Genomic DNA, 12,288 nt, shown 5'->3' with positions numbered 1-12,288 from the left:
TCACCTTTTAGCGATGTCATGAAAAAGGAACATGTGACAGTCATTTATTATTAATCTTGTGGTGACATATGCATGTACTATTATTGCAATACTTTGTATTAGTAATTTGTGTGTAAATGTTGTGTGGAGAAGGCGATAGGGAGACTGACGGGGCATAGAGTGCTTCCGTGTTTTGGGGTATTTAGCTGATTGCTCATTTTGGGAGCACTCAATAGCATGTTGCATCTTCGATTTTATGAAATAAATGCCTTCCTTTGTTTGCTCATTTTCTTTTGATATAAAGGTTTAGATATTAGGTATTTGGTACTCAAGACCATTTAACTTTCTTTTTTCATATATGAGTATAGCTGGATTATTCATGTTTCTTACAATCAAGAATTTTCCCATTCAGGTGGATTGTGAATTATTCCTGACATTTCAGCAAAATATCCATTATTTATATCTAGAAGATTTTGGGATGAACTTTCGGAGACTCTTTACACTGAGACTCTTTACCCAATGTCACCTCTCTCTCCATGCAGCTCTTCTTTTCATTCTGTCCAATTCCAATACCATCGCCCATGCCCTCGGTGTGTGTGCCAGGACTAAAAAGGATCTACTTAAGATTGCAGAGGTCCCTGCTTAGCTACGTGAAGCAGTTAAATCTGATTGTAAACAAGACTCCTAAGTAGTCTCTACTTTGTATCTCAATCCGAATAAAAAAGCTTTCGAAATCGCAATGTATTTCACTCCTTTTATTTAGGTTAAGCGAAGAACTTCATTTCAGTGAATCTCACTCCTTTTGTTAAAGCTAAGTGCGGATCTTAATTGCACCTGTTACTAAAGACTTGCCCAGGCCAAGTATGCAAGACCTAATAAGTCTCTTTTATGGCCCTTATGGTTTATATTGTATGTATTCCTCTGAACAATGCAAACCATATGAGAAAATAGTATTGGTAGAAAAAAGGTGGGCTAAATGCCACATAGCTATAATGAATAAAAAATATGTCTCCATGTTGCCCAAATAACATAACAAATTATGTCAAGTTGTGAATCTCTGGAATATACATATGCTTTGAAGCTTGAAAATCCTTATGCGCAGCTAAACCATATTTAAGACCTATATGTATACGAGAAATGCAAAGCGTTTCAAGTAACTATTAGTCTAAATTGGGACTTTGCATTCCAAAGTAAAATCCTCATTTTTTCTACCTAAAATGTTAAAGTATTATTCACGCTACTAAGTTTTCCTTTGTAAATAAACGTTTAAAGAAGACAAACTGTTTCAAAACACCACAAGTGTGAATTGGGAATTGTTGTGGCATGGCAGACATAACATACAAATATGTTTGTTTTAGCTTAGGTTTCTCATCATGATGACCATATTTTCAAACTAAAACTATACATATTACACAAATGTTTTGTTTTTGCAATCTCAAATTTCGCAGCGTGATAAACATGTTCTAAAATAGCATGGTTTAACAGATGGTCCTTGAAAAATGAAACTATTTTTGTCAACAACATGGCTTCAGCGGGTCTCTGCGTCATTTGGCGCAACTGGTCAACTAGTTGCCTTGAGTATATACAAGCTCAAAGGGACGCCTCGAGAGGACACTGACATGGGAAAGAGATGTCTGTACGGACACAGGCGTCTGTATGGCCAAAAGGACGCGACCGTACGGACACATGCGTCCGGTTAGTCTTAGGGTCTATTTGGATTGTTGTCACTATGTTTGCCTTATATTGCCATATTATTTTTTGTCACACTTGCTTAACTTGAGTTCCTCAAATTGTAGCCACACTTTGACTTGCCTAAGGGAATCTTGCCACACTTTTTGTGTCTATGACATGTGAGGTTCACTACTCATAAACAAAATCTTGCCTTGGTGTGGCTAGAACCAAACACCAACCTAACATGATCAAACTTGCCTAAGGTGAGGTGTGGCAATATGTAACTAGAAACCAAACAGCCCCTACTGTATCTGAGTTAGTTTCAGCTGTCAACCATGCGTAACAGCCAGTCAAAACCAAGTAAGACAGCACCAGCGACATCCCTCGCAAAAAAAAAAAAAGGCACCAGCTAAACACCTCCATAGTTTTGGTAAAACTGAGGAAAAATTACTACAGTTTCAAGAAACTACATGTTCCTTGCCCACGAATTCACATACTGTGGTTTTGGATTACCACGATTTTCTAAATGCTGCGCTGCCAAACAAAGCCCAAGTACACAATTTCATCCAGAGCATTACAGACATTCAAGTACACAACTCAGACAACAATCTCGGACTGCAACAACTGAAATAAAAAGAGACAGCTGATTCTACACATAGTTGAGTCCACGGGCAGTTTCTCAGAATCTGATTCTGTGAGCAATCAAGTTGAAACAAACACTACAAATCTTTTACAAATACTCCCCCCGTTTCATAATGTAGTGCGTATAGATTTTTTGAAAAGTCAAACTTCACAAACTCTGACCAAGTTTGTAGAGAAAACTATTTATATCTACAATACCAAATAGATAAAATATGGAACTACATCTTACGATGGATCTAATGATACATGTTTGATATTCTAGATGTAAATATTTTTCCCCCACAAACTTGGCCAAAGTTTGTGATGTTTAACTTCTCAAAAAATCTATATGCACTATATTATGGAACGGAGGCAGTACTAAACAAGGAGTAGGGAGATTGAGCATGATGAATATTTGTATAGCTACAAATAGTTGATGCAGCATGTGCGTAGATCAGACAATGTCCCTTAAGGTGTCCCGATAACCTGTGACACACCAAGACAGATAGCTATCGACACCCAAGGGTTCATAAAGTGTGCTGTCGTCAATGTTATCTTCAAATTGACGAGGCTCTGCAATGCCATATAGGAGATGAATTGGGCTATTGTCCAGCTTGCCCGTCGTCTGCCCATCAAATCCCAAGTAGATTGCATCTTCACTGATAGATGGGAACACCAAAGGTGAGACTGAAAGGGCACGTTCAATGCCGATAAATACTGCACGTCCACCAAGCCCATGGATGGGCACCATCTTCTTTGATTCAAAGTCTACACGGTACACCTTGTATTTTCTATTGTCATTGCCATTGCATTGCCGGTCCACAAGTATCAGCTCCCCGCCATTGTCCACAATATGCACAGTGTCCATCATTATCGTGGCAAACGGCCTAGTCAAGTTTGCAGCGATGACCAGCCGTGGTGGCTGGTCTGCATTAGTCTCCACCACCATAACAGCCTCGGTGGTGGCACAGTAGAAGCGGCCAGCAAAAGACAGGGCTGGCAACAACCATCTGCCACGAGCAACCACTGTCCAATTCACATCCCCCGGCCTTACGACAGCAAGGGTTTTGATCCATCTGAAATGGACCGCGAAGATGTAGTCGTCAGCAAGGCCAGCGCCCGACACCTGCAACAAATCCCTTCTGCAAGACGCTTCCTTCAGATCACTCTTGGACATCAGAGCGGTGGCAGGTGGGAGATCAACTGCCTGGCGGGTGAGCGGGTTCAGTAGGCGAACCACCCAGGTGGTCCTGTCGAGGAGGACGAGCAGGCCCTCCGTGGTAGGGCCGAAAACGTCATGGCCACAGAGCTCCGGCAGATGTACATACCTTGAGCATCCGGTGGACATATTCATGAAGCGGCAGCGTGGAGAGCCCCCCGTTTCCCTGAGCATAATCCAGTGAAGTGGGTGGAAGTGGCGCTCCAGGATGCAATGAGTGCGCGGATCGGTGCAACAGAGCCGCCACGGACGGCAAACTGCACGGAAGCAGATGTAGTCCGCGACATCGTTGGCGAGAAGGCGCTCGGCGATTAGCCCAGCAGGCCCATCCCCGAGATTCGCCCAGTCCCTCCTATAAGGCCGAGGAGAAGAACCGGGTTGGATTCGAATAGAGCAATTGGAAGACAAATTGCGACGGAAATCGAACGGTACTTACCAATCGGTTTGGATGGAAGTTGAATTGCGTGCTCGCTTCGCCCCCCAAATGGGGATCTGGTCTGAGGAGTTCGAGATATCGTCCTCCGCAGGCTCAACCCCGAATTTCGTCCAGTCGCTCCTAAAAGCCGTTGAAGGATCGGGTTGGATTCGAATAGAGAAACCGGAGGACAAATTGCGATGGAAATGAACTGTACTTGCCACTTATAGTGGATGGAAATTGAACTGCGGGCTTGCTTTGCTCCCCAAATGGGGATCTGCAGTTCTGAGCTCCGATCATCGGAGCTCTGGATTCGAGAGATTCCAGGAGAGTGGCCGGCGAGAGTTGGAGGTTCCTTTGCCCGCCGGTAGCAGATCAGCAAAGTTTGCGTGGAGGACGACCCTAGATTCCGCATCTTGCCCGGCGGCGGAAGAAGTCCAGAGCCAGGGTTCGGGGAGGGTGGGGGGCTGGGCACGGCTTTTATCTTTCTCGCGTCTCAAATTCTAAACCGACTCCTCCTATCGCTTCGGCACGTGTTCGGCCCGGCCCATTTTTTATTAACAAATAGTTTTTGGACCTTTTGAACCGGGCGTTCCTAAGGGGGTAAGTGGTGGGAGATCCTACTGGACGCTCTTTGCGTCAAATTGGTGTCGCAACGCACAGCGACTCAGACTGACTGGGCCGGCCCATCCAGCTGTACCGCCTGAGAAAAAAGGGAAGCAAAAAAATGAGCCAGGCGTGATCCCAGGAATCGAACTGGCGACCACACATTTGCGACCGCGTGCTCCTTGCCAATCCAGCTGACTAGAGTTTTATACATTTTAACATTGCGTTACTAAATGAACTAAGGACGCCCGTACAACAAGCCAAATCTACTTCGAACACACAACTCTTTTTTTTCAAAAACAAAACGTGAATGTTTTATTAAATGCGAACATTATTAGTTTTATTCACAAATTTTAAGAAAATTCAAATATTTTTCAACACACAAACGAATTTTGGGATGCGAACATATTTTTTAGAACAGAAACATTTTTTAAACTACCCAAAAAATTGAACACGAACAAAATTTGAATTTCAAAACAAAATTTGGAAACAAGAACAACTTTTCCACGTGAACATTTTTTGAAAGTCCAGAACAAAATTTGAAAAAATGAATATTTTTTCAAATTTGCAAACAATTTTGGAAGCAGAACATTTTTCAAAACTCCGAACAAAACTAGTAAATACGAACATTTTTGGAAATTTGCGAACAAATTTTGAAACGGGAACATTTTTTCAAACTCCCAAACAAATTTATGGAATTTACAAACATTTTTGCAATTTGTGAACGAAATTTGAAAACATGAACATTTTCTAAATTTGGAAAGCTGAATTCCTAACCATTTTTCTAATGCAAACAAAATTTGAAAACATGGTCAATTTTGAAATAGGAACATTTATTGAAACTCACGAACAAAATTTGAAAAAACAAACATTTTTCTTAAATTTGCGAACAATTTTTGCGAAGTTGTGAAATTTTGAGAAAAAACATAAATAAAAGAAACAGAGGACAAACTTCAAAGCGCGAACAAAATTTTAATGCATGAACATTTTTTGAATCTTGAGAATTTTTTTGAAATGGAGAGCAATTTTTAAAAAATTCTAACAAAGTTGCAAGTGTCAACTTTTTTAATAAGTGAATAAAAAATTGAAATCAGGTAGATTTTCTGAATTTCAAAAGTTTTGAACTTTTTTGTGTAATGAGAACTTTTTTTTAAATTTGAGAAAAAAAATTGAAAGCTGTACTTTTTTTTGAAACCTGAACAAAACTTGAATATTTTGAAACAAGTTTGGAAATAAGAAAAGAAAAGAAAAAGAAATAAAATACCAAAGAAAGAAAATTTGTTGAAAAGAGAAATTAACTTTAAAAGGAAAACTGAAAGAAGAAACAGAAAACAAAAAAAAGGAAAAAGAAAAAAGGAAAAAAAGAAACTGAAACAGAAGAACGAAAAAAGAAACAAACCGATAAAAAACAAAAAAACCGGTTCAGGGAACCTGCTAGAAGGTTCCCAAAACCGGTGGTAACCGTCACTGGGCCGGCCCAAATTTATTGAAATTCGTCCAGTAGAAATTTCCTATTTGAGGCTCTCTGCGTGTAATGTCGCGGTAAGGCATAGAGCGAGGACCGGAAGCGAACAGCTGGGCCTGCCCATCTAAGATAGCTAACGAGGAGATCGCATCTGGTTTTGGGAACGTGCTCCAATGTTCAGGTCTCGGTTTCTACCGGTTTTGGGAATCTTTTAGAAGGTTCTGGAACCGTTTTGGCTGGTTTTGGTTTCTTTTTTTTCTATTTTTCATTTTTTTTTCGTTTTTTTATTTTTCTGTTTCTTTTCTTTTTTTTTCGTTTTTGTTTCTTTAAATTATGTATTTGTTCAAATTTTCACAACATTTCAAATTTTGTTCAGGATCTCAAATATCGCTTTCAAATTTTGTTTGTGTGTTTAAAAAAAAGTTCCCGTTTCAAAATTTCTTTGCAAATTTAAAAAAAATGTTTGTGTTTTTAAATTTTGTTCCGGAGTTTCGAAAACTGTTCGCAAATTTTCAAAAAATGTCCTTGTTTCAAATTTTGTTCGTGAGTTCAAACAATATTCGTGTTTTCAAATATTGTCGGGGGTTTCAAAAATGTTCCCATTTAAAAAAAATCACATATCCATAAAATTGTTTTGGAAATTGAAAAATGTTCTTATTTCAAAAATTGTTTGTGTTTCAAAGTTTGTTCCGGAGTTTCAAAAAATGTTTGCAAATTTCAAAAAAATGTCCGTGTTTCAAATATTGTTTGCGAGTTCAAACAATGTTCATGTTTTCAAATTTTGTTCGGGAATTTCAAAAAATGTTCACCTATCAAAAAATGTTTCGGAATTTAAAAATGTTCTCGTTTTCAGAAAAATGTTCGTATTTTCAATTTGTTAGTTGAGTTTAGAAAAATGTTCCTGTTTCCAAAATTTGTCTACCATTTTAGAAAAAGTTTGAGTTTTTCCAAATTTTACTCCCAATTTCGAAAACTGTTCGAGGTTTCATACAACATTCACGTTTTAAAAAAATGCTTTGCGATTTAAAACTCTAAAAACATATAGATAAGCGCTTGGTTTGGTTCTTAATCGTTTTCCGGTGCATGATGAATCAGGACTTCTTGTGGAGCACCTGGTCTTGGGTTCAAATCCTGCGTAGCTGCCGCAGGCGTTTGGTTTGTGGGCGAGTTGGGATAAGATAGGACTATATCATTGATGGCACGCGTTGCTATGCCCGTCCATTTTTACAATATAATGATAGAAATTATGTAAATATGTGAGGACGGAAAGCATGAAAGTACCATCTACATGAACATGTATGGTTGAGTGTAGTTTGTGTTGGTTCAAAAATTAACAGTAGTGAAACCATATTGGAGCTCGACATTGCTTGCATTATCATTTCCCAGTATTTGAGGCAAAAGGAGTGCACCACTGAAACTACATATGCCTACAACATGAAGGCACATGAAGAAATAGTAGTAGAAACATCGTGACGTGTTATGTCTCAAACCACTTTATCATCCACAATTATTTTCGATAGAGCTAAAAATTCACCTGATCATATTCTTCCCTAAGAAAGCCTAGCAGTAAGAATCTAAGCCCAGCTAATATTTGAAAAGAAATGTAGGACACAGTCAAATATAATAGTTTCAATCATGTTGAACCGCATGGGAAAAACAAAGATACAACGGTACTTGTTTCAATCATCCCGAATCGCATGGAAATTGAATAATTGAGTTTCATTTCATTGTCTATGAATAGTTTGAGAAAACTTTCAGGGAGAGAACACAATATTCCAGGTATGCTTCTTCTCCAAAGTTCTGTAGCAGATACCTCAGTTGAAATATCTTTCTCTACAAAAGATTTATTTCCATAAGGTGAAACCATGCCCTAAAATTATTATACCGACTATCTAGAAGTGACATAAACAAAGAACATAGAAAAGGGGAGAAATGCAAAGTAAAAGAATTGGCAATCAACCTTTTTATACCTTTTTTGTACGTGTTGCAGATTATCAACACACATGTGGTGAAAACACGTTCAGATTTTCCATAGTATGCAGTGTAAGATTATATACTGATGAGATGACCCCATGTCCGAGTCTTAACTATGTTATTTGCGACTTCTCTTCATTCGACTGAGGCACGTCAATAGTATCGACAAAGCTCTGAACTGGAGATAATATGGCAGACCACAAATCAACTACGCCATAATGTTAATTGTTTGGGAAACTAAAATTAATATAGGGAATCAAATAGTGAAGGTACCCATGAATCAATTGGACATATTATGGACATAATTTTAGTTTCCATGGAATAAATCACAAACACAATTAAAATTACCTATGTCATCATTGTTTAGAGAATGGATAGATCTGAGTATGAACGCACAAAAAGATACTCATGCAGTTCTTAAGAGTATGCAAGTCTGAACAGGAATATGAAATACCGACAGTGTGATTAGAATGATAGGATGGACACAAAAAGAAAAAAATGACAGTAGAATTATTGTATTACTTGACATCGATCTGTGGCACAGAAGTACCTAGTTAAGTGGGATGCATGTCCATGCTTTCAGCCTGAGAAGATCGTACTTTTATTGTTTTGAAGTGTTAATTGTCAAAATAAATACTACAAGTAACTACCCAAGCCATCACATCCCAAACTTGTCAAATCAATTGTTAGATCAGAAATCCTGAAATTCTTGAACAATATAAGGATCAATGGAGTCTATTGATGAACCATCTGGCCTTAATTGGACAGGTCTTGTGTTCCCTATGTCAGATCCAATCCAAATGCTGAATATAGGACATATTAGTACTGATATAAATATATATGGCCTGATGGGCATCCCTAGCATCCCTAGTCGATATGTTTGGTGACTTGATGCAGATCATGTGAGACCCAAATACTGTCTTTCGGAAACATCAAAGTAGTAAAAATTATGGATATATAGCCCGCAAGACTCCTCCAAACCAACAGATCAGAACGAAAAAGAATTCTATGAGACCAGGTCTCACGGATTAGCAGGTGAGACCCATCCTGATGGATGAGAATCAGGGCGGAGAGATTAGATGCTTTGTGATTTGTGAATGCCACGTGTCATCCATCAGGGCGGGTCTCACCTGCTAACCGTGAGACCTGGTCTCATATAATTTTTTTCCGACCAGAACCAGTCCGTGGCATTTGTAGTCCTCGTCGCCTGGACCCCCTCGTCGGCTGGATCGGCTCCCCTCACGCGCCTCGATTGATGCGCGTCGTGCTGGATTCCCTCATGCACCTGCCCTCTGGATCACTTCGCCCACCTCAACTCCCCTCGCTCGTCTCGGAGGTGCTTTCCTACCCCGGTGGCTGACGGCTCCCTCGCTATCACCGGTGAGTGCGTGAGGCACTACAATTCGGCCCTGCCCCCTTAGGTAGTACCTGGAACGCTGTCGTGGGATTCATCGCGGCAACCTCGCGGAAGCGTCATCCTTGGTGCCGCGGGTGTGCCTACAACAGATTAAGGGTGCGGCCAGGCGAGATCGCCATTGCTAGGGTTTCTGCCGGCGCCGCCGGGGGTGGATGCAGAGGATCTGGCAGAGTAGAGACATCGGATGAAGCAGTTATGAAGGGTTTCGTCTGAGCGATCGGGAGATTGAGAAACAAAGGGAGAGGTCGCTTGGTTTTGTTCGTACCTTGAGTAAAGAAGTTGAGTCCTCCGCCCCAACCCTGCTAGCTCGCTGTCAAGTCATCTGCTGAGTACCGCCGCCGCCGCCACCGCAAGTCCTTTGTCGCCGCTAGCCCTCTGGCCCGTTACTCCTCCTTCCATCACCGCCATCAGATCAAGAGAGACGACACCGATTACCTCGAGCGCTGGATCCCTCGCGCGGTTGGCGTCCGCTAGATCCCTCGACCGCCGGTTCCCTCGCTAGCGGATCAAACATCGCTAACCCTGGCCACCACTCACAGGAGTGGTTGCGGTTGTGGGAAGGAGCAACGATGGGAAGAGGAGATATCTCGCACATCTGCTCTTTTTCCCGATGGGCCATGCTTGCCCCAGGTCAAGGTGTTGCGCGTGAGGGAGTCTCTCAGCCTCCACGCGAGGGATGATTACAGGCCTGGTAGGCCCAATTTAATCCCAGAGGCCGAAAAAAGCCATAAGAGCAAGGACCCAAAACGGGTTAGCGCTCGTTAGGATCGAACGAAACGACTCGCGATGCGATTAAGAGATAATCGGATGGCAGAAAATGACCACAAGTGACGATCCAACGGCCACGAATGCTAATAGTCTGAGAGGGCAGGAAAAGTGCTCAGTTATAATATATGCAAATAAATAAAGATAGTCATATGCTTGGAATATACCTCGAAAATCCGGCTCCCTCGCGCGCAAAAAAGTCGCTGACATGCGCATCCACCCGCGTGCAAACGAAATGTTTTCTCGCGCTGAGGCACTAACGTTCCTAAAAGCAATGCATGGGCGTCCATGTACGTGGTGTGAGTCATCTACGCGTGTGTGCGTGTGTCCTATACGTCATGTGAGGGCGAGTTTGGTTGCCTGCATCGAGGCCAACCAGACCCGCGCGATGCAGCATCTTTTTGGACCTCGGTTGTTTGGTTCCCCGCATACACTGTTCAGTCCGCATAGCACGATTCTTAAAGCATCCCTGGGCCTGGCCCGTTGGGAACGGCCGAATCGGCAGTTTCCTGAGAGCCAGGCCTGAGCGATGCTTCGAGGCGCATGTGGGTGGCTCTTTGGAGACGTGTGTCTCGAGTTAATCCCTTTCCCTCCCTAATCCTCAAACCGACTTTGCATTTCCTTGACGCTGTCGCCCTCGCCGAAGCGGTCGAGCTGGCCTTTGCCCCGAGCCACCGCCCGTCGCCTCGCCGCCAAGCCGCCTCCACGACCGACAAAGTGGCCTCCGCTGAGTCGGCCTCTGCCTCGCGCCGTTTGTACCACGAGCTGCGCCTTGCCGCCGCGGGATTGCCTCTGCCATTCCTCAACTCGCCGGCTACGCTGCCTCAGTCCGGCCACGCCGCTTCAGCCGCCGACCCGAGCCAGTCGCGAGCCACCCGGCCAGCCGCTGCTGCTGTCGCTTTACCTCCGCGCCGACGGAGTGACCTCGCTGTGGCCGCGCTGCTGGGGCAAGAGGCCGGCCGACCCGGACCGCGCGAGGCGGCTCGCCCGCTCCGCCATACGGCGCGCGCCGCTGCTGGTGCGTCGCCTTGCACAACTCTGCGCGTGGCTACCCCGCCTCCATTGCTGGCATTTACGTGGTGCTGCCGCTGCTGCTGCGCTTGCTCGCGCGCGGAGCGGGAGGACATGAGCAGCGGCGCGCACCGGGAGATGCCGGCCGGGGGCGGGGCACGCGGCCTCGTTGGTGTCAGTGGTGGGAACAGGAGGGACAGGAGGTGGCGACCACACGGTGGCTGGCAGCGCGAAGGAGAAGTTCGTGGCGGGGGAGGTGGTGGTCGCGCTGCGTGCGGTGGAGCGGGAGATGGAGGCAGCGGAAACTTCAAAGACGGTGTCGGATGGCGTTGTTGCCAGGGTGGTGGCCGCGGTGCGGGAGCCGGCGACGGCGAGGCTTGTGGCGAAGGTGTTGCTGGTGATGCTCCTGGAGGAGGGGAACCGGGAGGCGGCGGTGGAGGCGGGCGCGGCGTCGGCGACCGTGGAGGCGATGGCGGCGGCGGGCCCAGCGGGCGCCGCGGCGGAGCGCGCGCTGATGGCGCTGGAGCTGCTCTGCATGTCGGCCGGCACCGAGGCTCCCCGAGAGGTGACGGGCGCGGCAACATCCTCAACAATGGCCAGCTCAAGCTCGTCCACGACGGCGCGAGCTGGGCGCGGCCACAGCCACGACAGCGAGTCGGGCGCGGCCACAGCCACGACAGCGAGTCGGGCGCGTCCACTGTCGCCGGGAGCTCGTGGTGGGCACTATGGGCAATGGAAGCTCCGGCGTGTTCAAAGTGTTTGACGAAATGTCATGCCCAACCTGATGGCTGTTAGGTTTTGTTGTTAACTTTGGTAATCATATGCATGTATGCAACTAAACACCAGGTGAAAATTGCATCTCAATGACAAGACCCCCAATGAAGGTATCAACTGGCCATCTACGTTTTTGACCTTATTTTTGCTTATCCAGACCCTGTTTAGTCTGGCTCGTTTTTTTCCTCTGAGCCAGGCCCGACAGCGAAAGCAACTAAACACGCATTGAGTGAGCTGCGCGTGGGCAGCATGGATAGTGTACGCTGTATGCGACGCTGCTATATTTATACACGGACGGCCGATGTTGTAGATGTATGCGGGCGGTTGTATTTATATGCTGACGGCCGATGTTGTACATCTATACGCGGCAC

General features: G+C 44.5%; 1 protein-coding gene across 1 annotated transcript; it reads right to left on the bottom strand.

Moving 5' to 3' along the window:
- Positions 1-2,193: 2,193 nt before the first annotated feature.
- On the bottom strand, positions 2,194-4,383 carry LOC119290767. The gene is made up of 3 exons (XM_037569413.1): positions 4,127-4,383; positions 3,927-4,046; positions 2,194-3,842 (listed from the first exon to the last, which is right to left on the bottom strand). The coding sequence occupies exons 1-3, from the start codon at positions 4,318-4,320 to the stop codon at positions 2,726-2,728; spliced, it is 1,431 nt and encodes a 476-aa protein (XP_037425310.1). The 5' UTR covers positions 4,321-4,383; the 3' UTR covers positions 2,194-2,725.
- Positions 4,384-12,288: the final 7,905 nt, after the last annotated feature.

This window comes from Triticum dicoccoides, chromosome 4B, assembly GCF_002162155.2.
Source record: "Triticum dicoccoides isolate Atlit2015 ecotype Zavitan chromosome 4B, WEW_v2.0, whole genome shotgun sequence".
Lineage (NCBI taxonomy): Eukaryota > Viridiplantae > Streptophyta > Magnoliopsida > Poales > Poaceae > Triticum > Triticum dicoccoides.
Note: the sequence above shows the minus strand (reverse complement) of the source record. Positions and strands in the feature narration are given on the sequence as shown.